The sequence below is a fragment of the Schistocerca nitens genome, chromosome 6 (genome assembly GCF_023898315.1).
Source record: "Schistocerca nitens isolate TAMUIC-IGC-003100 chromosome 6, iqSchNite1.1, whole genome shotgun sequence".
Classification (NCBI taxonomy): Eukaryota; Metazoa; Arthropoda; class Insecta; order Orthoptera; family Acrididae; genus Schistocerca; species Schistocerca nitens.
In genome coordinates this window covers 626,797,295-626,824,314 of record NC_064619.1, presented here as the reverse complement: position 1 = coordinate 626,824,314, position 27,020 = coordinate 626,797,295, and the positions used below count along the sequence as shown (strand labels likewise).

The window sequence follows — 27,020 nt, the reverse complement described above, 5'->3', positions numbered from 1 at the left end:
TTACTGAAAAAGCACATTTTATTGAAAAGTGATGACGAATCGTCGAGCACAAACGTATAAAAATTCATACTTTGCTACCTCTACGGCAGATACACACACACACACACACACACACACACACACACACATGTGGTATGAACACACGTAAATACTATGATAATACTGGCGTGATCGCTCAGTGCTACACTTACGTAATACAATGACAATACAGTTCACTTACAGAAGAAATAATACTAGCGAAGTGAGCATCAATGGAGCTTCATAATACAAACACAGGACAGATTAGGCAAATAAATAGTAAAAAATTAAATAAGGATTCAGGAATGTGGATCTGATCTGTAGGTCTACTACATGATATCTGGAGGAATCCACCCCTACAAACTAGGAACACCCTATTGACAACCAGTACCCATTAACGAAGAAGACTGCTGGTGCATCAAAGTCTGTAACGGAACTATCTCACAATTACATTTTCGTTGTCGGTGGAGGGAGTCGGCCTTTCTCTTCCGGTGCTAGCTGGGTGAGGATGTCACCTTAGCTACATATTAAGCCTCAGAAGTTGGCAGTATGCCAGCTAACCGTAGTAGGGTTTTACCACTGGAGAACGAAGCGAAGAGTGTCTTGTTGGCTTGAGGAAGTAGATCTCTGCATGTAGGAATTGGCAGCTCATGCTTAGGATAGCAGTCTTTGACATCTACCAGATGACACCCAAACATGGAGCGGTGTGGACCCTGAAGGAAGTAATTGAATGGACGAGCTGGGAGTAGTGACCGTTGGCAAACTCTGTGGGAGACCAGCCAACGGATGTGGCATTTCTGTCGTGACACTGACGGCGAGTTTTCAGTCGCATCTAGGCTGCGGTGGTGGGCGTCTGTGGCACGTAGCACGCGGACGGGGGTTGTGGTGATGAGGCGTGAGCCAGTCTTCCTCCTCCCTGTGACGTCACGACGGGTTGACTCAGGATGGGCCGACCGGAGCCGCGAGCCTGTGAGATGTGGCGCCCGGAGGCGCGGAAGGGCACGTGCTGTCTGCTGTCAGCTGTCTCGCTCGAGACGCCCCGCTTACAGCTCGACAGGGCGGATGCGACCGTTGGCGTCGAACAGGCGCTCACTGGGCGGCAACACGCCCACTAGGTTGGGTTCCAGCACGGCCACCATGTCCGGCCCGTGGCCGATGCCCTGGAAGGCGAGGCTGGCGTCGCGGCCTGCGTACTCCAGCAGAATCTCCTCACCACCGGGGTGCTGCAAGGAAAGACGAGCTACGGTTACCCTCTGAACCACTCCTGTCCTCGTTAAATCGACCTTATGGTATATATAACCTGGACGTTATATCGCTGTGACCTGAAGAAACTAGAACGCTTCAACCAACAGAAGCTAAGATATATCATGAACCTGAAATGGTATGACTTCATATCCAACACGGCTGTTCTTGAGAAAGCAAAAATGTATAGCATGGAAGCTCTTATCATTGGGCATCAATTCAGATGGGTCGGACGTGTCCAGCGGATGAAAAATGACAGACTTCCACGCCAAATGCTGTACAGCGAAGTGAGCCCAGGTAAAAGGCCACGAGGTGTTCCTCTCAAACGTTATAAGGATCAGTACAAGAAAAATCTGAAAAACTTGAACATCGATCCGAGTAACTGGTCCACAATAGCAGAAGATCGAAGTCGCTGGCGCTCAGTTACCTCAAATGCTCTACAAAACTTTGAGCTGGAACGTCGAAGAATGGAGAATGACAAACACCGGAGACGTAAACTCCTCCAGGCTCAGTCACGTCCTCCACCTTCCATCAGCTGTAATGTCTGTGGCCGCCTGTTCCACGTTAGGATTGGATTGCTAAGCCACGCCTGAACCGTGATAAAGGAAATCTCAGGAGAGAAATGAAAACTCTGATACGAGTATCAGCCGACGACGACTGATTGACAAGTGTCATATTTAGTACACAGGGTTAGCACACTGGACAGTGGTTCGGGAGGACGGTGGTTCATACCCGTGTCTGGCCTTCCTGATTTAGGTTTTCCGTGATTTCCCTAAAGTCACTTGAGGTGCATGCCGGGATGGTTCCCCAGTCCGATTGGTTCGATGATCTCGCTGTTTGGTCCCTCGCCCAAATCAGCCAATCAGTATACAGGGTTATTCTTAAGTACCTCTGGTGTTTCAGGAGACGATGCGTGAATAACTGAAGACACCCAGAAAACTGACGCATATCAGTGGGTGCACCATCTTTCCAAGTTCTGATTCGTAATACGCGCCGCAGCGTTGTTGCACTACGGGGGTAGGGGTCACAGAACGTGTAGAGTTATCAACCACAGTGTGTTGTCGCCTCAAATTAGCTGATGCTTGTCCGCTGCTCGTGGTCTTGCGGTAGCGTTCTCGCTTCCCGCGCGCGGGGTCCCGGGTTCGATTCCCGGCTGGGTCAGGGATTTTCTCTGCCTCAAGATGACTGGGCATTGTGTGTCTTTCAGCATCATTTCATCCTCATTCACTCGCAAGTCGCCGTAGTGGCGTTAAAGAACTTGTGGAGCGGCGGCCGAGCCCCCCTGCAGGGGTCTCCCGGGCACCAATGCCATACGCTCATTATTATTGGCTGATGCTTGAGGTTAGGCAACCCAGTGAACAGATTTCCGAAGGGGGCTGCTGTCGTACTTTTCTGGGCAGTTCTTCTCAACGACTTCAAGGAACTGCCCGCACACGTTGACGTTCGACACATCAGAAACAGAGCCCGTAATGAACACTTGTAATGTGAGTTACAAACTGGGAAAGATGCTCTGTCCGTTCACATGTGTATATTTCCGGAATTCCTTGTAGTATTCGCACAATCGACTTCTGACAGCCCCGCCGGAATTTATGAATAACCATGTATGTAAGCTACATGGATGAGAAATTAGTCACTCTAGGAGTACATTGCAACACAGCTTCTAGTGTTGGTAATGGTCTCATTTCACTGAAGAAGAGAAATCCCAACCTTCTTCAGATGTCCCATACGCAGCTAAAACCACTCATTGATGATTAGATCGCATTGAGCTACCATGTTGTGAAAACGGTCATTACTGTTGTTGTAAATAGTCCCACACATTTTATATGGGATTGAAAGCAGTAGTATCCACATGACATTCATCATGAAGATGTAGAAGAAAGGCAACATCTGGTCACCGAGCCTTGAATAAACATCGTGGTTCATGTTCACAGCAACATAAATGAGTGGACCAAAATTATGGTACGAAAAACACGTCATTATCCTTGCGTAACCACATCTGGCCTTAAATATACCCTCCAAACACTGCAGCTTAAACACCTAACTGCGCCGCCAATTCACGCAGTGCCTTTTATCATATGAAAAGAGGTAGAAGCGTGACCCGCATGACCACAGTAGGTGCCAGCCACCAGTCAACTAGTGTCAAATTTATGTTTGTTTGGACCATTCACTATCTGCAGCTTTATGTACCACTGTCAGCTACGTCCCTTTGCGAGGCACCCGATTCCATATGACCGTTGCACGCACTATGTTCGATTGGACATAGGTTAGATGGACCTACATTCACTGACAGTAAAGGTTTCTGACAGGTTTATAAGCGATTGCCACTGATAAGGCACGGCACTTACTTTTGGTGCCCTCTACATTCGAATTTTTCTATGACCAGTGTTCTTACTTCACCTCACGTGGCTGACAGTGGTTCATCATTCCTTTTAGGAGACAGTGCGAGTGACCAATATCTTGTCTAGACGGCTTTTATGCACAGTGTAGCGCAGGGCTTAACAACTGGCCGGTTTTGAGCGCGAGTACTCGCGTCTGCTCAGGCACGTGCTCGCGAGCAGGTGCAAGGTCGCGGAGTAGGGAGGGAGGGGAGGGAGGGGAAATGCGCGCGCACGTTTGAATGTGATCTCGCGTTCTTAGCAGATTTAACTAGCCATCTGAATGCTTTGAACATTTTACTACAAGGTAAAGATCTGCTAATTACTCATTTCATAGATCAAATACGAGCTTTTAAAATGAAATTGACACTTTGGGTGAGTCAGCTGGAAACAGGAAACCTAGCTCATTTTCCTGAAGATGTTCACAAAGACTGTGAACGTTATTCATATAGTTTAGTTGATCAGCGCTTTCAAAATCTGACAGCACTAGACAGTGATTTTGATCTGTTCTCTCCATATTCAGCGAATATTTAAGAGATTCGTCCTGAGCTGCAGCAAGAAATTATTGACCTGCAGTGTGACAGAGAATACAGAGACAAATTTCAGAACGAGAAAAACATTTTGGAATTCTACAGACACTTCCCTCAGGATAGATTTCCTCGTTTGCACAAACTGGCGGCTACAATAATATCAATGTTCGGTTCCACGTATGTTTGTGAACAACTGTTCTCTGTAATGAAATGTAACAAGACGCGCCTGAGAAACGCATTGTCTGATCGAAATTTAAACTGCACGCTGCGCCTAAAATGCACAAGAACAATTACTCCGAACATAGACGCAATTGTAATGGGCAAAAAGTACAAGATAACCGAGAATCCCACACTTCAGTGACACCTTTTATTGTGTAACAGTTCGCAAATTAATGCGAATGTAGAGGCATACACTAAGCAAATAAAATTATGTGGCACGTGTACATTCTCCTTTATTTGTTTCATTTATCGCAGTAATAATTCGTGAGTGAAATCCCTGCAGGTGGCCGCGGATTTACATTGACTGGCGGCAGCTGTTGTGTGCCCCACGTGACTCTCCCCACTCTCCGCTCTGGTCCGCTAGTGGGGGTACCGTGCTCGCGCTGCTCCGTGCTCGCGCCTTGCTGCTCACAGCTTGCTCCGCGAGCACGTATGTTGTGAAGCCCTGGTGTAGCGGGTATAAGTGCAGCTGCCTCTACTGCTAACTGAGGATAGCGTACTGAACAACATTACATCAGTATTTACGCCATTTGCTGACTAATAAGTATAATTACACTACCGGCCATTAAAATTGCTACACCACAAGGATGACGTGCTACAGACGCGAAATTTAACCGACAGGAAGAAGATGCTGTGATATGCAAGTGATTAGCTTTTCAGAGCATTCATACAAGGTTGGCGCCGGTGGCGACACCTACAACGTGCTGACATGAGGAAAGTTTCCAACCGATTTCTCATACATAAACAGCAACTGACCGGCGTTGCCTGGTGAAACTTTGTTGTGATTCCTCGTATAAGGAGGAGAAATGCGTACCATCACGTTTCCGACTTTGATAAAGGTCGGATTGTAGCCTATCGCGATTGCTGTTTATCGTATCGCGACATTGCTGTTTGCGTTGGTCGAGATCCAATGACTGTTAGCAGAATATGGAATCGGTGGGTGCAGGAGGGTAATACGGAACGCCGTGCTGGATCCCAACGGCCTCGTATCACTAGCAGTCGAGATGACAGGCATCTTATCCGCATGGCTGTAACGGATCGTGCAGCCACTTCTCGATCCCCGAGTCAGCAGATGGGGACGTTTTCAAGACAACCATCTGCACGAACAGTTCGACGACGTTTGCAACAGCATGGACCATCTGCTCGGAGACCGTGGCTGCGGTTACCCTTGACGCTGCATCACAGACAGGAGCGCCTGTGATGGTGAAGTCAACGACGAACCTGAGTGCACGAATGCCAAAACGTCATTTTTTCGGGTGAATCCAGGTTCTGTTTACAGCATCATGATGGTCGCATCCGTGTTTGGCGACATCGCGGTGAACGCACATTGGTAGCGTGTATTCGTCATCGACATATTGGCGTATCACCCGGCATGATGGTATGGGGTGCCATTGGTTACACGTCTCGGTCACCTCTTGTTCGCATTGACGGCACTTTGAACAGTGCACGTTACATTTCAGATGTTTTACGACCCGTGGCTCTACCCTTCATTCGATCCCTGCGAAACCCTACATTTCAGCATGATAATGCAAGACCGCATGTTGCAGGTCCTGTACAGGCCTTTCTGGATACAGAAAATGTTCGACTGCTGCCCTGGCCAGCACATTCTCCAGATCCCTCACAAATTGAAGACGTCTGGTCAATGGTGACCGAGCAACTGGCTCGTCGCAATACGCCAGTCACTACTCTTGATGAACTGTGGTATCGTGTTGAAGCTGCATGGGCAGCTGTACCTGTACACGCCATCCAAGCTCTGTTTGACTCAATGCCCAGGCGTATGAAGGCCGTTATTTCGACCAGAGATGGTTCTTCTGGGTAGTGATTTCTCAGGATGTATGCACCCAAATTGCGTGAAAATGTAATGACATGTAGGTTGTAGTATAATATATTTGTCCAATGAGTACCCGTTTATTATCTGCATTTCTTCTTGGTGTAGCAATTTTAATGGCCATTAGTGTAAGTATAATCATTACCATTGCTATTGGTTAGCACCTGCAAATGTATGTGACAAGCAGGGGCTGTAGGTCAGGTATTGAAGTGTGTATGCATGAACGCAAAACGGTTAGTCTATACTGATAGGCATAGCCCACTTAGTGGTGCAGTTACATCAGTGCGGAAGACATCACGTCGTAAAGTTTGTGACGCGTTTGTCGAAGACCATTCGATGCAGAGACAAAACTACTAACACACGGTTGTGCGTACATATTAAGGTCAAAATATAAAAATATCTGCAGTTATATCCGTTACACCCTGAGAGAGAGAGAGAGAGAGAGAGAGAGAGAGAGAGGTAGTTACCTTGGAGAGGAAGTCCGTGATGTCGTAGACGCGGTCATTGATGATGATCCAGCAGTCATCAGGGCAGTCATGGCAGGCGACTTCTGATAAAGACACCTGTGGCGGCTGTTGGTCTCTGAGCCGCAGCGCGGTCACAGCGAGGCATAGCGCATCACCAGCCAGCGAGAGCAGGTTGGCCGCCGCCTGTAACAATGCAGTATTATTTTGCAGACTTCTGCAGCAGGTGTCGAGTTGCCAGCCGCTGTTGCATGGGGCAGTTTCAGCGTTACAGTGTTGTGAGAGAGGGACAGACAGAGGGGGGCACGAAGGAAGGAAGGATAAGCGCCAGTCTAGGTCCAAGTTCTGACGTGCAGGGCGGTCAGCTCTGGGTATATCAACACAGGTGTGCGATGGATGGGCAGGAATGAAGTGTGTAAGATAGAGGTGGGGAGCAGGAAGCAAAGAAGGACAAGCGCGTATGAGTCAATACAGCTACGTGGGGCACGCCAACATGGCACTGCTGTGAGAGGGACATAAAGAGAGAAAAAAATGGGGAGGGGGAAGCAAGGGTTGGTGAGCGAGTGTTTAGGGATCAGGCTTTGAAGCAGAGGTGCGTCAACAAGGTAGCATTGTGTGAGAGAGACAGAAAGGGAGCAAGCAGGAAAATGGGAAAGCGGGGTAGGGAAGGAAGGATAAGTGTTTGTCAAGGAGTCAACCTGTGCTGCATGGGACATGTCAGCAATTGAAGTCTCACCAATAGAGAGGCAGAAAGAAAGAGGGTGAGAATACAGTGAGTGGGTGGTACGAGGAAGGAAGTATGAGCGTCTGTGGAGGGGACAGGCACCGCTACATGGAGTGCGCCAACGTGGCAGCGTTGAGATAGATAGAGAGGGGGGGGGGAGAGAGAGAGAGAGAGAGAGAGAGAGAGAGAGAGAGAGAGAGAGAAACAAAAGATAGAAGGGGGAAGAAGGGAAGGATGAATGTGTGCGTAAGGGTCAGACTGTCCAGCTTGGCCCCGTAAACGTAACAGCATTGCGAGAGAGAGACAGAAAGAGAGAAGCAAGAAAAGGGAGAAGGGAGAAAGGAAGGACAGTCGTATGTATAGGGGTCAAGGTCTCGTACACAGTCACAAGGTCAGAATGGGGGAAGGATATGGAAGGCAAAACCTACAAACCATAGACTTTGCTGTGGTGGGGCAGCTAGAGAATACATTTAGCCTTATTGTAGGTAAGGTATGGATAGGTGTTGCAGCCTTCTCAGCAGCTGAAGGATCGACTGTCTCAATGGCTGATGCATCTGGCCTCCTAACATCGATATGCTAAATTGTACTGCGAACAGCTGAAAGTAGGGACAATGCTACAGTCTTTACGTTTAATGACGCCATGTAGCTCAACTGTACCGTTTAAGGATATTGTCATCTTCTTGGGTAACATATTCCAGAGTTAAAATATTCTCTCATTCAGATCTCTGGGCGCCGATTATTCAGGAGGACATCATCAGAAAAAAAGCAATCTGGCGTTCTAGTGGTTGAAACATGACATGTAAGATCTCTTAATCGGATTGATAGCTTACAGAATTTGAAAAGGGAAATGGGTAAGTTGAAGTTAGATGCAGTGGGAATTACTAAAGTGTGGTGGCAGGAAGATTAGTCTGGGTTCCAGGGAAAGACAGGAACATGAAAGGCAATGCTGATCCTACGATTCGTCTTGTAAGATATGTTAAAGAGAGGCAAACTCACATGTATAGCATTTTTACATTTAGAAAAAGTTACATGAATAACATTTTTAGAGTTAGCGAAAGTTTTTGACAATGTCGACTGGAATACTCTTTGCAATTTGAGGGCAGAAAGGATAAAATTCAGGGAGTCAAAATTTGTCCACAGTTTGTACAGAAACCAGACTGCAGTTATAAGAATTGAAAGACATGAAAAGGAGACATTACCTGAGAAGGGAATCAGACAGGGTTGTAGCCTACTCACGATGTTATTCAATCTGTACATTGAACAAGTAGTAAAGGGAACGTGAGGAAACTTGGAAAGGTATTATTTCGTGACAGGAAATAAAAATTTCTGAAGACATCGTAATTATGTTGGAGACGACAGAGGATTTGGAAGATCAATTGAACGGAATTGATAACGTCTTAAAAAGAATTTAAAAGTTAGAAACCAACAGAAGTGAAACAAGGGTAATGGAATTTAGTCGAATTAAATGAAGTGATGCTGAAGGAATTATATGAGGATATTAGATACTGGTAGTAAAACTATGAGATGAGTCTTACTATTTTAGCATTGAAACAATTGATGATGACTGAAGAACGGAAGGTATAAAAGGCAGAACTGCAATACCACGAAAGCTTTTCCGATAAAGAGAAATTTGCTATTGTCGAACACAAATTGAAGTTTTGCGAAGTCTTTCCTGACTATATTTATCTGAAATATAGACATGTAATGAAGTGATACAGAGAGTATAAATACTTGAGGCAAGAAGAGATCAGAAGTTTATGAAATGTGGTGTTACAGAAGAGTAATGAGATTAAATAGGTAGGTGAGATAGCTAATGAGGAAGTTTATATGAGATACCGAAAGGGGATGGAAAGGGGAAGGACAGGTGACAAAGCTCATGACTTCCAGCGGCACACGGTATTATGGTAATGCAATCGCGAAAAGTTGAAAATTTGTGCTGGACTGAAACTTCACCTTTTTTCTAACTTCACATGTGCACACAAGTATGTTGCCTGGAGAATCTTAACAATAATACAAAATTGTAGTCTAGGAATTAATTCTTACTCCTCTGGATGCAGTAGAATTTTAGGAAACGGTTTGTGATATATAGAGTGGAGAGTTTGTGATCTGGCCCATTACAGGTACACGCTTCTTTCGATCCAACTACTAGGAGATGAGGTTGTGGGGTAGAAAGGCTCCCAACTTGGAGTAAGCAGCAGAGGCTTAATAGTTCCTGTGTTTGCCTTAAAACCAATGCAATCGTCCCGAAAACCTTGGTAGCAATCAGCTGAATCGAACTATTTTTAACCTAATTATGAGGCAATCATGTCCCAGGCAAAAATAAAAAGTGTTTGTGTGTGTGTGTGTGTGTGTGTGTGTGTGTGTGTGCGTGCGTGCGTGTGTGTGTGTGTGATGCACTGCATGGTCTATGTATTGGGCTGTACCTTTCTATAGAAAGCAGCAATTTACTACAGTAAGCAGTACTAACATAAAACACTGACCCTGAAGAACACAAAAAAATTTGTTAGGGTCAGACTGATTATCTGCCTTTTAAGCCGCACTTGCTGTGACAGCGATAGACGCTTACGCGCCGAGTAAAGATGTTGGGAACTTACCGTGGTGGGAGGAACTGTGACTGGTTGACTTTCACTGCCGAGAGAAGCGGCCATCTTGCTGGCGAATCAGTAGTGTGCTCTGGCACCTGCAACAGAGAAAGCAACGTCGCTCGTTTATCCAGTGCTGCGGATTACCTTTACATTTCGTTTAGCATATTTTTTTTAAAATTTTGATGTACAAGTACTTGTTGCTTTGGTGCGTCACTTTTGTGTTTTACAGTCCACATTAATACACATCGTTAAGGTGAGTATCATATTCACTGTAAACATAGCGTATAAAGATGTTATTTATGCGTGAGATAAGTCGTCGTATTATTTACACGTATCGAAACATTTTATACTAAGTGACTCCAAACATTTAGTGGTGCTGACCTCTTGGTGCCTTATAATTCGGAATTACTGGTTTGGATTTTAAGGATCTCATATCTAGCATCCATCGACTAATCATGCGTCTCAATTCTCAACGTCTTAACGTATTTGTAGCTTCAGTATGGGCTGAAATTCCAGGCAGTGGAATCACATGCAGTAACAAAAGTTGTGAGCCTGGTATCTAAACGGAAAAACCTACAAAAGTGGCACAGAGTCACAATTATTGAACAACATGAAAAACTATACAGAAACTACGGCGTGCACACACTTTATTCAATATGTAAACGTCACCGCAGGTATTCGGATTTAGGTTATGACATATTCGATATGCCTGGCGTCATTGGCGATGATGTAACGCTGACGAATAGCGAAATTCTGCATGACCTATTGAAGTGGCGGAACATCGATGCTGTTGATGATCTCTTGAATGGCTCTTTTGAGCTCAGCAATGGTTTTGGGGTTATTGCTGTACAAAAAAATGGTTCAAATGGCTCTGAGCACTATGGGACTTAACTTCTGAGGTCATCAGTCCCCTAGAACTTAGAACTACTTAAACCTAACTAACCTAAGGACATCACACACATCCATGCCTGAGGCAGGATTCGAACCTGCGACCGTAGCGGTCGCGAGGTTCCAGACTGTAGCGCCTAGAACCGCTGGGCCACTCCGGCCACTCCGGCCGGCTATTGATGTACACCTTGCCTATTATATAGCCCCACAAAAAGGTGTCACATGTGTTCAGATTCGGAGAATATGGTGGTCAATCGAGGCTCATGGCAGTGGTCTCTGGATCCCCATAACCAGAATGCGGTCCCCAAAGTGCTCCTCCAGCACATAAAATACTCTCCTGCTTTGATGGGGTCGAGCTCCGTCTTGCATGAATCACATCTTGTCGAAATAAGGGTCTTTTTGGATAATGGAGATGAAATCATCTTCCAAAACCTTCACATACCGTTCGGTAGTCATGTGCCATCAAGGAATATCGTATCGATTATTCTGTGACTGGACGCTGCATACCACAGTCACCCATTGAGGGTGAAGAGACTTCTCGATCGCGAAATGCGGATTGTCAGTCCCCAAACGCGCTAATTTTGCTTATTGACTGTTCTATTCTATCGCTTGCGCCTTGGTCCTGCATAGTGAGCGGGGTTGGCGTGGTTAAATCGGATTTGGCATGTTAATTGAAGGGGTGGCCGGATGCCCTTCCTGCCGCCACCCCGTACCCCCCCGGGACGGAATCAGAGTACCCCATCTGTCTGTGTCTAGTGTAAATCATGGAAAAATGCGGATGTGTGTCAAATCTCTGTGAGTCATGTAACTGAGGCGGGACGTGGGGAACAACCCAGTATTCACCTAGAGGGATGTGGAAAACCGCCTAAAAACCACATACAGGCTAGCCGGCACGCCGGCCCTCGTCGTTAATCTGGCGGGCGGATTCGATCCATGGCCGGCTCGCCTACCCGAGTCCAGGAAGCAACGCATTAGCGCTCTAGGCTAACCTTGCGGGTAATTTTGCTTATTGACGAACCCATCAAAATGAATGTGGGCTTCGTCGCTAAACGCGTACTAATTCCTATCATGCCCCGCGGCCAAATCGTGCAGTCTGAACGCCCTAACACAAACCGTTAATTAGTTACAACGGTTTTATTTCATATAGTTCAATAGTTGCCACCCTGTGTATCTCTCTACGCGTCTTACACCTGGTGTCTCTCCTCAAAGCAGTCAGACGCATTTTTTAAAATTAAGGTTCGGCATTTTCTTTCAATTTTGTTAGTGCAATGTACAAATGGACTTAGCTCGAAGAAGTAGTACTAGTCACGTATTTCATGCAGTGTCCAGGAAAAACTTTCATTTGCCTATGGTTATAAACCTTTTTTTTCCAAAATAGAGATGACACATGTTGCCATCAGTTCAGACACAACCGAAAACATGCAGCGTAGCAGTCAGCCAAAAGATCCAAAGCCATCCACACAAGTGCGGGAAAGGTAGTGCTCGCCTTCTTATCGATTACTTGTAGCATGGGACAACGGTGAATGTCTGTCGTACAGACCTTGACCACCTTTCGCAAAACGATCAAACCCAAGCGACCAGGGCGGTTCACCCGCGGTCTCGTTCTGCTCCACTAGACTGCAAGGCCACAAGCAGCAAACGATGTCAAGGAGTTCTTGCAGACGTTTAAATGGGAGGTTTCCGGTCATCCTCCACACAGCCCGGGCCTGCCATTTTTGGAGAGCTAAAGACGGCTTTCAAAGGCAAACCGTTCACCTCGAACGAGGACGTTAAGTCGTACGTTCGGAATTTGTTCACAACGCAGTCGCAGGAACTGTACCTGACGGCCATTCACTGTCACGTGTCACGGGAGCAGATGCGTCTCGCCGGCCCGAGTGGCCGTGCGGTTCTAGGCGCTACAGTCTGGAGCTGAGCGACCGCTCCGGTCGCAGGTTCGAATCCTGCCTCGGGCATGGATGTGTGTGATGTCCTTAGGTTAGGTAGGTTTAATTAGTTCTAAGTTCTAGGCGACTGATGACCTCAGAAGTTAAGTCGCATAGTGCTCAGAGCCATTTGAACCATTTGAACCAAGATGCGTCTCAAGAGCGCTGGGCAATAAATAGTTTTGAAACAAAGCTACAGATTTCTGTTTACAGGGTTCAGGATCGTTTTGTTTTGAATGGTCCCGTCATAGTAATTGTTGTACTGAAGAGGGTAGTGACTGACGGTGATAGCAGAAGATAATGGTTTCGGCTTAACAGACACATTTTAAATTGCTAACCATGACTGGTTATGTTATACACGAATTTTTCGCAAAGTTTACAGGATAAAGGATGATTAATAATGTGAAATGAAATGATCGTGTGACATTATTGGACTGTAGGCCTGGCCCGGGGAAGTTCGGCCACCGGGTTGCAAGTTTTATTTCTGGTGACGCCACATTGGGCAACCCTTGCGTCGGTGATAATGAGAACATCACAACACCCAGTCCACGGGAGGAGAAAAATCTCCTACCCGGCTGGGAATCCAACCCGGGCCCGCTGCATGGTAGGCAAACATATTAGCACTCAGCTATGCAGGCGAACAGGCTGGCTACTAAATCAACTATCATGAAACTAACGCAATGCTAATTTGTTGATGTAAGGGGGCGATCAAAAAGATTCCGTTTGAGGGCCACAGTAAGTCCTTTCTTTCGTGTCGATGCTTACAGACCTGCATCGGAGTCGCACTGGATTGCATATAATCCGCAGCAACGCACTCAAACAAATACTTTTTAATCGCCCCTTGTATAAGAAAGCTGTAGCGCAGAAAGAGCACTGCCGTAAGATAGTGTAAGATGCAATTGCTGCATGCATTACACTCTGCTAATGTGCAGAGAGACTGAATGAACTAGGACAGTAAATCGGCTTAGTCGATCAAAAATGCACTTTTAGACACACCCAGACACGTTCGCTTACCGGAAGGACTTCCGTGCGATCGTTGCTGGCTGGCCGTCGTGATCTTATGTACGAAGTTCCACATCCGGGCATTTCCGATCTGTGGTCGTATGGAAACTTTTTCTCGATTCGATGCCCCTTACCGTGCCCCAAACTAATAACCTGGTCGTTCTTGTCCACCCTGTATACTAGGAACTTGTAAGGTTTATGTGTCACAGCTGTTTTGCCAGCCTAAGTTGGACCTCGCAGGGTCAGGTGCGCGCGCGCGGCCGCTCGCGTGTATGTGTGTGTGTGTTGACTGAGCGGCGCGCGTCTTGCATCGCGATATCGACCGGCTGGTGTGCTGGTTTCCTCGCGACTGGCGCTGCGTTGCGTTGACGGGAGACCGGTCTGCGGCCGGCGGTCACGTGAGGCTCGCCCGCCGTCAGGTGACGCTCAAGTTCTGCTCACCTGGCCCGGTCGCGCGTCCCGCATGAGGAAAAGCCAGCCGACTGCTCGCGCCGACCAATGGCCGGCCTCGGCTGCTCTGCACCGCCGCAGCCACCTGCCTTACGTAAGGCAGCCACAGCCGCCCGACCACTTGGGGCACAGCAGCGCCCGTTGCTCGGCGGTGCAGGCCGCTCGCAGGTCACAGCGCGGCGGACACAGGGCGCATTTCAAGGTACCCTACTTACGGCCGAGTAGGGGATCGAGAACGTCAATTGTGGGGTGTCCAGCGTTTGCTGGCAACTGTTCGTACGGCGAGTAGGACGCAAGCACGAACTCGGTCAGGATGTAATTCGAGTGATCACAGTTAAACCTCGGCTACCACGTTCAGCAGTCAATGTTATACAGAAACTTCGTCCACAGCCCATTGATACCGACCGACCGCCGTGTCGTCCTCCGCCAATAGCGTCACTCGATGCGGTGTGGAGCGGCTGTGGGGTCATCTACATCTACATCTACATCCACATGATTACTCTGCAATTCACATTTAAGTGCTTGGCAGAGGGTTCACGGAACCACAATCATACTATCTCTGTACCATTCCACTCCCGAACAGCGCGCGGGAAAAACGAACACCTAAACCTTTCTGTTCGAGCTCTGATTTCTCTTATTTTATTTTGATGATCATTCCTACCTATGTAGGTTGGGCTCAAAAAATATTGTCGCATTCGGAAGAGAAAGTTGGTGACTGAAATTTCGTAAATAGATCTCGCCGCGACGAAAAACGTCTTTGCTGTAATGACTTCCATCCCCATTCGCGTAGCATATCTGCCACACTCTGCCGGCCGAAGTGGCCGTGCGGTTAAAGGCGCTGCAGTCTGGAACCGCAATACCGCTACGGTCGCAGGTTCGAATCCTGCCTCGGGCATGGATGTTTGTGATGTCCTTAGTTTAGTTAGGTTTACCTAGTTCTAAGTTCTAGGGGACTAATGACCTCAGCAGTTGAGTCCCATAGTGCTCAGAGCCATTTGAACCATTTTTTTTCTGCCACACTCTCTCCCCTATTACGTGATAATACAAAACGAGCTTCCCTTTTTTGCACCCTTTCGATGTACTCCGTGAATCCCACCTGGTAAGGATCCCACACCGCGCAGCAATATTCTAACAGAGGACGAACGAGTGTAGTCTAAGCTGTCTCTTTAGTGGACTTGTTGCATCTTCTAAGTGTCCTGCCAATGAAACGCTACCTTTGGCTCGCCTTCCCCACAATATTATCTATGTGGTCTTTCCAACTGAAGTTGTTCGTAATTTTAACACCCAGGTACTTAGTTGAATTGGCAGCCTTGATAATTGTACTATTTATCGAGTAATCGAATTCCAACGGATTTCTTTTGGAACTCATGTGGATCACCTCACACTTTTCGTTATTTAGCGTCAACTGCCACCTGCCACACCATACAGCAATCTTTTCTAAATCGCTTTGCAACTGGTACTAGTCTTCGGACGTTACTAGGCGGTAAATTACAGCATCATCTGCGAACAACCTAAGAGAACTGCTCAGATTGTCACCCAGGTCATTTACGTATATAGATCAGGAACAGCAGAGGTCCCAAGACGCTTCCCTGGGGAACACCTGATATCACTTCAGTTTTACTCGATGATTTGCGTCTATTACTACGAACTGCGACCTTACTGACAGGAAATCACGAATCCAGTCGCACAACTGAGACGATACCCCACAGGCCCGGAGCTTGATTAGAAGTCGCTTGTGAGGAACGGTGTGAAAAGCTCTCCCGGTTGTTGTCAGTTTTCGTGACCTGGAGCCGCCACTAGTGGCTCAAGTAGCACATCAACTGGCATCAAGAGCCTGACTGAACTCCACTGCAGTCCTCCCACCGAGGAGACATCTCCGGTAGAATCGCGAACTGTACACGAGTCCTACACAAAGCTATAGCTGCAAAATATAAACGCCAGGGAGTCATAAGACCCAAAAATCATAGTCAGATGTACACCCAGATGGGGACCCTTCATGCCTTTGACACAATGCTGATTCAGACTCAGAGACTCCTTCTAAGACATGGATAAAAACTCTCTATAAGCATCAGGAACCATTTATAAATTTATTTCAATCATCTTTTGTTAACTGTTCAGTTTTTCTTTTTTTATCTTACTAGGAGGAGCATGTAACAAGTCAACATAATGGTGAGAAGGGTAAGTTGAAGCAGACTGAATAGACAAAGAGAAATAAATGATTCAAATGGCTCTGAGCACTATGCGACTTAACTTCTGAGGTCATCAGTCCCCTAGAACTTAGAACTACTTAAACCTAACTAAGGACATCACACACATCCATGCCCGAGGCAGGATTCGAACCTGCGACCTTAGCGGTCGCGCAGTTCCAGACTGTAGCGCCTAGAAACGCTCGGCCACCCCGGCCGGCAAAGAGAAATACCTACAGGAGCTTTACAGTAGCTGTACTTGTCCAGCAGAGTGAAAAATGCGTGTGGAGTCTAACATTGTCTGTATCATGCGAAGGGGGAGGGGTGGAGGGGAGGGAAGGGAGAGATTCCGCCAGCCTCACACATAGTGCAAATAGTAGGATTCAACTCTCTAGCTACCATAATGAAAACTAAAATTAAGAGATGTACGAAATAGTAACATTATAAGCCCGAGAAAGGTGAGGGAAATATTCAAATGAGGCCTTGGTACTGAGATGACACCAGCATTCACTGAACGGATTGTAGTGAGGGTTGCTGTGGAGTTGTAACCCGCTCCTCTTGAATACGCTTTCTGTGTCACAGACTTTCAAATAGAAACGCCGTTGAACAGAAGGCTGCATGAAACACTCCAACGAAAGACGAGTGCCGGCCGCTGTGACTGAGCAGTTCGAAGCTCTTCAGTCTGGAACCGCGCGACCGCTACGGTCGCAGGTTCGAATCCTGCCTCGGGCATGGCTGCGTGTGATGACCTAAGGTTAGTTAGATTTAAGTAGTTCTAAGTCTAGGGGACTGATGACCTCAGATGTTAAGCCCCATAGTGCTCAGAGCCATATGAACCGATTTGATAAAATTCAGAATCCTGAACATCTCAGCCGTAATGTAAGACAAAGCTGAGAGTCGACAGTACGGAAGTATAACTCGTGGAAGTTAACGGACACGGAGAGTAATGGAGTCTGGGTGGATGACGGCCGCAGAACCTTACGGTACAACACCAACTCGCTCGGCGGTTGGTTCCTCCTGGCGCTAAACTCTCCGCAGAGACGCAAGGCTGCAGCAGGGAGCCCTGGCGGTGCTGCGAGAGCGTCATTGTGTGGCGGAAGCGGATCGGCGCGCCGCGGCGTGACCTTGGCAGTGAACCCGGCGAACAGTGCGGCTGCTTTCGCCTCGCTGCAACCGCAGCCCGTCATTCCACTGTCACGTTTCGCCACTGTTCGCTTTCCAACTAGGACAAGTCCTAGATCGGGAGCTAGAAAGGCCAAAGTGCTGTAGTCTACTGCAGGTCTCTTCGTGTAGCAGTTCTCCGTACTGACATTCACCCTGATTAACGTCGCAGAAAGTCATACACACTGTGCCCCTACCCTCACCCCACCGTCATCCTCTTGGCATCTTTTCATAACTGGAATTGTTTTCAGAATGAAATTTTCACTCTGCAGCGAAGTGTGCTCTGGTTTTGAAACTTCCTGACTGATTAAAACTGTGTGCCGGACCGAGACTCGAACTCGGGACCTTCGCCTTTCGCGAGCAAGTGCTCTACCAACTGAGCTACCCAAGCACGACTCATGACCCGTCCTCACAATTTTACTTCCACCAGTACCTCGTCTTCTACCTTCCAAACTTCACAGAAGTTCTCCTGCGAACTAGGAGGACCAGCACTACTGGAAGAAAGGATATTGCGGAGAGATGGCTTAGCGAGAGCCTGGGGGATGTTTTCAGAATGAAATTTTCACTCTGTAGCGGAACGTGCGCTGATTTTGAAACTTCATGGCAGATTAAAACTGCGTGCCGCACTGAGACTCGAAATAGTTTTATTCCTATTGGGTTCGGAAACGTCAGGAGCACTATCAGCTGACGATACTGCTATCTATAAGAAAGAATCATGTCTGGAACACAGTAAGGTAATGCAGAAAAAGAAAGGAGCTCCTCGTCCAGCTCATGAAGGCATAAAGGATATCGACCGACCGCCGTGTCATCCTCTGCCTTGCAGCGTCATGCTGACGCGGCATGCAGGGCACTTGGTCAGCACACCTCTTTCCCGGTCACAGCTACCGAGGCAACGGAACGCAGAAACATCTGGACAAACACCGTATCAGCATCACCCTATTAGAACTGCTCACTTTGCTTCCAGGCCAGGTGCACTAGAAATGCTTCGCATCAGTTCTTTGAGAAGGTCGCGTTTAAAGTTGGAGTAAGACACGCACGAGGCAGTCACTAATGTCAATAGGGTGAGACATGTTTTTCCCATCGTTGAAAATGGAATCCTTCAAAAAAATGGTTCAAATGGCTCTGAGCACTATGGGACTCAACTTCTGAAGTCATCAGTCCCCTAGAACTTAGAACTACTTACACCTAAATAACCAAAGGACATCACAGAGATCCATGCCCGAGGCAGGATTCGAACCTGCGACCGTAGCGGTTGCGCGGTTCCAGACTGTAGCGCCTAGAACCGCTCGGCCACTCCGGCCGGCTTTCGATAAAGGAAGCCTAATGTCAGCAGAAAGGCGCAGCTACTGTTGGGAAGCTACATATGATTATTAATCTGTGTCACAGTTACAAATTAATATGGCCGAGTATCGGTTTCTTTCGTTATCAGCATTCTTCAGAACAACAAAAAACTGAACAAAAATGACCAATATGTAAAGAGAGCTAAGCTGTATCAGTAAACCAGAATGAGATTTTCACTCTGCAGCGGAGTGTGCGCTGATATGAAACTTCCTGGCAGATTAAAACTGTGTGCCCGACCGAGACTCGAACTCGGGACCTTAGCCTTTCGCGGGCAAGTGCTCTACCATCTGAGCTACCGAAGCACGACTCACGCCCGGTACCCACAGCTTTACTTCTGCCAGTATCTCGTCTCCTACCTTCCAAACTTTACAGAAGCTCTCCTGCGAACCTTGCAGAACTAGCACTCCTGAAAGAAAGGATATAGCGGAGACATGGCTTAGCCACAGCCTGGGGGATGTTTCCAGAATGAGATTTTCACTCTGCAGCGGAGTGTGCACTGATATGAAACTTCCTGGCAGATTAAAACTGTGTGCCCGACCGAGACTCGAACTCAGGACCTTTGCCTTTCGCGGGCAAGTGCTCTACCATCTGAGCTACCGAAGCACGACTCACGCCCGGTACCCACAGCTTTACTTCTGCCAGTATCTCGTCTCCTACCTTCCAAACTTTACAGAAGCTCTCCTGCGAACCTTGCAGAACTAGCACTCCTGAAAGAAAGGATATAGCGGAGACATGGCTTAGCCACAGCCTGGGGGATGTTTCCAGAATGAGATTTTCACTCTGCAGCGGAGTGTGCGCTGATATGAAACTTCCTCGCAGATTAAAACTGTGTGCCCGACCGAGACTCGAACTCGGGACCTTTGCCTTTTGCGGGCAAGTGCTCTACCATCTGAGCTACCGAAGCTGTGGGTACCGGGCTTGAGTCGTGCTTCGGTAGCTCAGATGGTAGAGCACTTGCCCGCGAAAGGCAAAGGTCCCGAGTTCGAGTCTCGGTCGGGCACACAGTTTTAATCTGCCAGGAAATTTTGTATCAGTAAATGTACTCGTACACAATACGCCACATGATCAAGGTCACTAGCAGTAATCAACTGTGAGAGTGAAATTAAAAAGACCGCAACGGCAGTGTAATTATGTACCTTGAGTTTACAAACATAGCTGATTATCGCACAATGTTCTCCTTGCTGGCTTTCTCATGGTATCTGTTGACTGAGACTCTAGATTTGGAGTCCGGCTTAACAAAGTCAGTAGAAGGCACTGGGCAAACGTAATATTTCTATAGCTTTGTAATAAAAGTACGGAGAAGCGGTGACTCAGACAGGTTCGTTGTTTACAGGAAGCCAATTTAGCGTTGTGCTGATATGTTAATGAATGTATAGATAAGGAAAGAAGGCAACACCAGTATAAGAATAAGTTGAAGCAGACTAAATAGACAGACTAAAATACCTTTGTCCCGTGTGTACTTCTTCACAGGAGTGATTAATGTGTATGGAGTGCAGCACTGACTTTATCGTGGATGGTCGGAGTGGAGGTGGTGGAGTAGGGAAGAGACGGATTCCGTGAGACACTGCAAAAATGTCGGTACACTAAGTCCGAACAGTCCGGTGATCACGAACCGATTAACGACTGACGGCAACGTCTTTCACCGCCGAGAATCGAACCGACTACATGCAGCAAGACTGACGATCGTACACGACAGGAGGGTGAACGATATGTGTTACGCAGCGCAACGTTTGATTCTCCCAGCCACATATGATGCGCACGCAGTAGGGTTCAACTCTTTCCAAAACGAGCGAGAACCGAACTCGGGCGTATTGCGAATGTCATGACCAGACTTGCGTCAGCTCTTGCGTCAGATAGCGAGACCAGACAACTCGAGTGGTCAGTGGCATTCATTGCCATACAAAGCATAACAGTTCAGGCCGAAAGCTTCAATCTGAGCTTCGTACAGCAGGGAAGCATGTTTAACACGCGGAGCAGTACGCTACCTTTCTGAAACTTGAAGCAGTTATCACCTGGGTACAGTAAAACGCAGGCAAAACGTACCTATCTTCTCATCATTTCTATAACGGGTCGCGTAATGAGCGTATTAGAATATCTTTGAACTTACATCAAAGTGTTGAAAAACTCAAGTTCCTTTGTACAGAAGAATAACTGCGCTGGAGGATAGTCACAATACCTACTGCGCCATAGGGAGAGACCTTGGAACTGGCGTTAAACGTTTTCTGGGAAGCTTTCGCGCTCCTGATTTTACGTTCGACTCAAAAGATACTGGATTCACTTCGACAAATACTCTTTTTTCGTGAATGGGAACATCAGTTAAAAATACTACTGCGAACGTCACAATATATCCAGCAGGAAACGATTATGTGACAAATCAGCGATATACGAGGGGCGTTCAGAAAGTAAGCTCCGATCGGTCGCGAAATGGAAACGACTATGAAAATCCGATAAAGCTTTGCACAGATGTGTTGGGTAGTGTCTCTAGTATAACCCCAGTTAGCATCATGTCGCTCTTCTCATTTCTGAGCTCGCAGTGAGTGCGTAAAGATGTCTAGAAAATAGTCTCTGCCGCCAAGTACGAGGGCCTGGTGAGAAATTTCGCGTGAAGCTATGCAGCTAACATTACATAACTGTCGTGCTGTTTCTTCTTCAAGACAATTCTCAGCCGCATTCTGCAGGGGCAATGAAGATGCTCCTGCATCGTTTTCAAATGGAAATGTGAGATTACCCACAATACAGTCCGCAATTGTCTCCCCCTGAGTTTCATCTCTGGTCACATGAACCGCTGTCTTTGAAGACAACATTTTGACACAGACAACGAGGTGTAGGCCAGCGTGGAGAATTGGCGGAAAGCACTGGCGGCTGCCTTCTATGATGAGGCTATTGAAAAGTTGGTACAACGCTATGACAAAAGTCTAAGTCAGAACGGCGACTACGTAGAGAAGTAGCTGAAAGGTGTAGCTAATTGTTACAAGTAAAACATTTCTGATGTTCACTGTGGTTTCAATTTGGCAATCAATCGGAGCTTACTTTCTGAACAGGCCTCGTATCTGTACATTTCTGGGAATAGACATGCGTACTTCATATTGTTCCGTGACAGCCTGTGATTAACATTAAGATTTACTGCAGTCAGGTGTGTTCGTGAATTCTGTAATGACTACACAGATTTCGACACGGAGCTGATAATGACTTCTCTATCGAATCCGGTTTCGCTATTACAGAATTTACGGGAGAATTTGACTGCAATATACTTTCCCGTTCCTCTCTGCCAATAAAGTTGCAATTGTGAAACCGACTTTCACCACCAGTGACCACTACCACAAATTGGATCTGCGTGCTCTTCTTAACGACATAGCACTGCAAGCATCGATAATCGGAAGATACCTGTTCAAAACGGTACGCGTAAGGAATGGAGCTCCGTTAGTCTCAGGCTAAAAATAGATCTCTTCTCGTTCCATTATTCAGACTTTCCTATGCTTTTAGCTTCTAACTGTAATATAAAAATAATTTTTGTGCGGCAGAAATACCATTTCGAAGGCATCCTGTTATTATGATTAACGGGTCAATTTTGGAATTAAACGAAGACCCATTAGCGCCGTGAAGCTACCGGGCAGGCAACACGCACGACACGGAGGCAACGCTTTGCCTACTAACAGGGGCGACCTCGCAGTCCGAGTTCTTGAACTTCGTTTAGACGTTCCGGTCGGAGGTTCATTGCTCTACACGCCTCTCTGTGGTGATCGACAGCTGCAGCAGGCGCGACGCTGTCGGATACTTCTAGAAATGAATACTCGAAGAGACGACTACGGAAGTTTCCAATGAAAGCACTTAAACGCCGAAAAACGGAAAATGTCGATCGACGAAGAGTAACGTTGAAAACGCGTTAGATGTTCAGTTTACTTACTACGTATAGATATCGGAGGATAGTAGCTCCTGAACCAAATTACAGCTTTTATTTGCTCCCTATCTACAAATAACTGCTCAATAAGAATGCACTGTGAGAATCTGACTTCCGTGCGAAAGACATAGTTGCATAGTTTCTGCGTCTGCAGAAAAATTAATGCATTCTGTTCCCCAATGCATGAACGAGTGTAGCATTTTATATTTATAATACAACAATGTTTGTCGTATATTTTAGCTTGTTTGCTAATTATATGTGCTAAAGACGCAAGTATGATTTCCTCTTGGCCACTACAGCGCACAACTTTTACGACTTAAATGAAGCCAAACTGGAAACTATTAACGATTAGTTTAGTAGCAACAAAGACTGCATTTTACGTGGTATACATACCGTTGATCTGTCTTCCATGTGGGACTGATTTTAGCATTACGAGAGAACATCGTTATCGCCAGCGGTAAGTTTTTGATTCTTTACGTTAGATACACTAGATTGATATTTTTAACAAGATGAGATACTTTGCTACTGGCATTTTCATCTCGTCGGTCATGGACCTATGAAACGCAAACCAAAAAAACATTTTCTAGCAGAGGTAAACTGTTTCAGTTTCTATTCGCCAGTCCCTTATTTAAAATATTCACACCGCATTATCGACTTCTAAGCAATACAACCACATCTTCAGATGTGCAAAAAGTGCTTCTGATTAATCGAAATACGCATGCGACATTCAAATCAAAATGGCGTTCATATGTTTCAAAGGTGTAACAAGCGACTAGTATTTTCCTGCCATTTCAGTCGCGTTTGATACCCTTAGAGGTGACGCGAGTTTTGAAATCTGCGAATGCCGTTTATGTTACGACAAAATATTAGGATTTCGACTAATGGGAAAATGTGACTGCGTAGTCAAGAAATTGATAATGCAATGTAAATATGCCGTAAATAAGAGAAAGCTAAGTAGAAATCCACACAATATACGGTTAACAAATGGTTCAAATGGCTCTGAGCACTATGGGACTTAACATCTGTTGTCATCAGTCCCCTAGAACTTAGAACTACTTAAACCTAACTAACCTAAGGACATCACACACATCCATGCCCGAGGCAGGATTCGAACCTGCGACCGTAGCAGTCGTGCGGTTCCGGACTGAGCGCCTTTACGGTTAACAAATTACATTTATCTCATCCGTAGTGGACGTTGAAAGTGAGGCTACGGCTGAAATAGCGAATGCTTCGTATTATTACTGCAACCAGCAACTTTTTAATACTTTTCATAAATTATTTACGTTTCCATTAGGTATCTTTCGAGTCAGTAAAAAATATCAACTTCAGGTGGATATGTAATAACAGGCAGTCCACCTGGAGTAATGTGTGAAGTGATTGTAAATACCGACCATCTGACTATGAGACTCCAGTGACTCGAGAGAGGTGCAATGGAAAAGTTAACGTTTTATGAAAAGTGTTATAAAGCAACTGGCTGCAGTATTAGTACAAAGCATCCACTGTTTTAATAAAGTGGATATGGAAACGCCAGCAGATTGTTCTGCAGCGATGGAGTCTACGAAATTTTCTGTCTCTTTTCAAAGCACCCGAACAAGGAAGGAGGATTGTGGTTTAAGATGCCATCGATGTCGAGGCGATCAAAGAGCGTCGAAACGTTGCAGTTTTCTTTTTTGGGAAAATTTGAATACGCGCACAGTACAAAAGCCTTCCTTTGCAGAACAGGGGTATGAAAGAGCACTTGGGTAAATCTTTGGATGGTTTTGCAGTACACTGCGCAGTGGAAAAGTAAACGTTTTCCGAAAAGTGTTATAAAGCAACTGGCTGCAGTATTAGTACAAAGCATCCGCTGTTTTAATAAAGTGCATTGGAAGGGCCAGCAGATTGTTCTGCAACGGTGGAGTCTACGAACTTTTCTGCTCTTTTCAAAGTACAAACAAGGAAGAAGGATTATGGTTTAAGATGCCATCGATGTTGAGGTCATCAGAGAGCGTCGAAGCGTTGCCGTTTTCTTTTTTGTGAAGATTTGCATACGCGCACAGTACAAAAGCCTTCCTTTGCAGAACAGAGGTATGAAAGAGCACTTGGGTAAATCTTTGATTTTGCCGTACACGGTCGAAAAGGAGCAGTGTTTTTATTTATGCCGATTTGTGCCTCTGCATATTATAAACAATTGTTTGTGGAGCAGGAGTCGGAAGAGAGAGAGAGAGAGAGAGAGAGACAGAGGTTCAAATGGCTCTGAGCACTATGGGACTTAACATCTGAGGTCATCAGTCCCCTAGAACTTAGAACTACTTAATCCTAACTAACCTAAGGATATCACACAACACCCAGTTATCACGAGGCAGAGAAAATCCCTGACCCCGCCGGGAATCGAACCTGAGAGACAGAGGAAAGGAGAGTGAAAGAGGGACGGGAAATGAGACACAGAGGGAGAGGAGGCGTTGATAATGGGCATTAAGAGGGAAGGGAAGCTGTTGCGGTGGCCGCCCTTACCTGTAGAGGAACTGCGTTCGGGGTTTCGGGTGACGTGCGAGCGATAAGTGGTGCTACGCGGGGCTGCGAGAGCGGCAACGTCAGAGTGGCTCGCCTGTGCTCTGGTGCGACGTCGACCGCGGACTGATAAGCGGGCGGCGCGCGTTTGGCTATAAGTAGCGCCGGGTCGGCTGACGAAACGCGGCCCGCGGCGGACGAAGCCCGGTGGTGGCGTGGCCCGCCATTGGCTACCTGTGGGCGTGCCGCGGGGGCTGCGGCGGCGGCTGCCATTGGCGTTGCCGCCACCGGCACCTGCTTTCCTGGTCCGCGGATATCGGGACGGCGCGTGCAGCGTCGCTCGCTCGCTCGCCGGCCGCGCCGGTGCCGCCCTTGGCTCGCGGGGTGCGGGAAACTGGTCGTGCGGGCACCGAGGTGGCGGCCGGCGGCCAACTCTTCCCGCGTGCAGGAAGTGCCTTACGTAACTGGACGCCGGCCAACCAGCGCCGCCGAACGCACCGATCGCTCGCGTCCCTCGTTTGTGTGCACATGTCGCGCGCTCCCCGCCGTAATTACTGTCCGCAAGGAACGGCCTTGCCGCCGTAACTACGTCTCTCAATGAAATGACACTTGCCGTGCAGAAAAAATGAAAATGTTCCGCAGATGAGTCACCAGAGAAACGAGTAAGCACTGCAGTTTCCTTAAAATGTTTCTCGATGTCGCGTTTTATGGCCCGTGTTGTTTCGATGTTTACACCACTGAGGGGACGGCAAAGTGGGTTGTATGTTAACCGGGGACCTAGAAATGACGGAGAAGCTCCGTCCCCGCCGCAGCCGCAGTGGTCCACAACTCCACGACGACTACCGCAATCCGCTTCACCCCTCCGCCGCCCCACACCGAACCCAGGGTTATTGTGCGGTTAGGCCCCTGGTGAACCACCCCCCCCCCCCCCTCCCCAGGGAACGTCTCACACCAGACTAGTGTAACTCCTATGTTTGCGTGGTAGAGTAATGGTGGTGTACGCGTACAAAGAGAGCTTGAAACTTCCTGGCAGATTAAAACTGTGTGCCGGACCGAGACTCGAACTCGGGACCTTTGCCTTTCGCGGGCAAGTGCTGTACCAATTGAGCTACCCAAGCACGACTCACGCCCCGTCCTCACAGCTTTACATCTGCCAGTACCTCGTCTCCTACCTTTCAAACTTTACAGAAGCTCTCCTGCGTGAGGGCGTGAGTCGTGCTTGGGTAACTCAGATGGTAGAACACTTGCCCGCGAAAGGCAAAAGTCCCGAGTTCGAGTCTCGGTCTGGCACACAGTTTTAATCTGCGAGGAAGTTTCATATCAGCGCACACTCTGCTGCAGAGTGAAAATCTCATTCTGGAAACATCCCCCAGGCTGTGGCTAAGCCATGTCTCCACAATATCCTTTCTTTCAGGAGTGCTAGTTCTGCTAGGTTCGCAGGAGAGCTTCTGTAAAGTTTGTAAGGTAGGAGACGAGATACTGGCAGAAGTAAAGCTGTGAGGACGGGGCATGAGTCGTGCTTGGGTAGCTCAGTTGGTAGAGCACTTGCCCGCGAAAGACAAAGGTCCCGAGTTCGAGTCTCGGTTTGGCACACAGTTTTAATATGCCAGGAAGTTTCATATCAGCGCACACTCCGCTGCAGAGTGAAAATCTCATTATGGAGAGCTTGTTTGCGCAGCTGAGGCGGAATAAGGGGA

At 47.2% G+C, this 27,020-nt stretch overlaps 1 protein-coding gene across 1 annotated transcript; it reads right to left on the bottom strand.

The window, feature by feature from the left end:
• On the bottom strand, positions 1-25,548 carry LOC126263004 (uncharacterized). The gene is made up of 4 exons (XM_049959966.1): positions 25,327-25,548; positions 9,995-10,080; positions 6,680-6,862; positions 1-1,241 (listed from the first exon to the last, which is right to left on the bottom strand). Exons 2-4 carry the CDS (start codon positions 10,046-10,048, stop codon positions 1,062-1,064), a joined length of 417 nt encoding a protein of 138 aa, XP_049815923.1. The 5' UTR covers positions 10,049-10,080; positions 25,327-25,548; the 3' UTR covers positions 1-1,061.
• Positions 25,549-27,020: the final 1,472 nt, after the last annotated feature.

What these genes read in the sequence shown, in the direction of transcription:
- LOC126263004 (XM_049959966.1), bottom strand. Translation starts at nt 10,048, where the DNA reads ATGGCCGCTTCTCTCGGCAGTGAAAGTCAACCAGTCACAGTTCCTCCC. An exon ending in TCACAGTTCCTCCCACCACG is followed by an intron (nt 6,863 to 9,994) that starts GTAAGTTCCCAA and finishes GCATTGTTACAG; the next exon opens with GCGGCGGCCAACCTGCTCTC. An exon ending in TCACGGACTTCCTCTCCAAG is followed by an intron (nt 1,242 to 6,679) that starts GTAACTACCTCT and finishes CTTTCCTTGCAG; the next exon opens with CACCCCGGTGGTGAGGAGAT.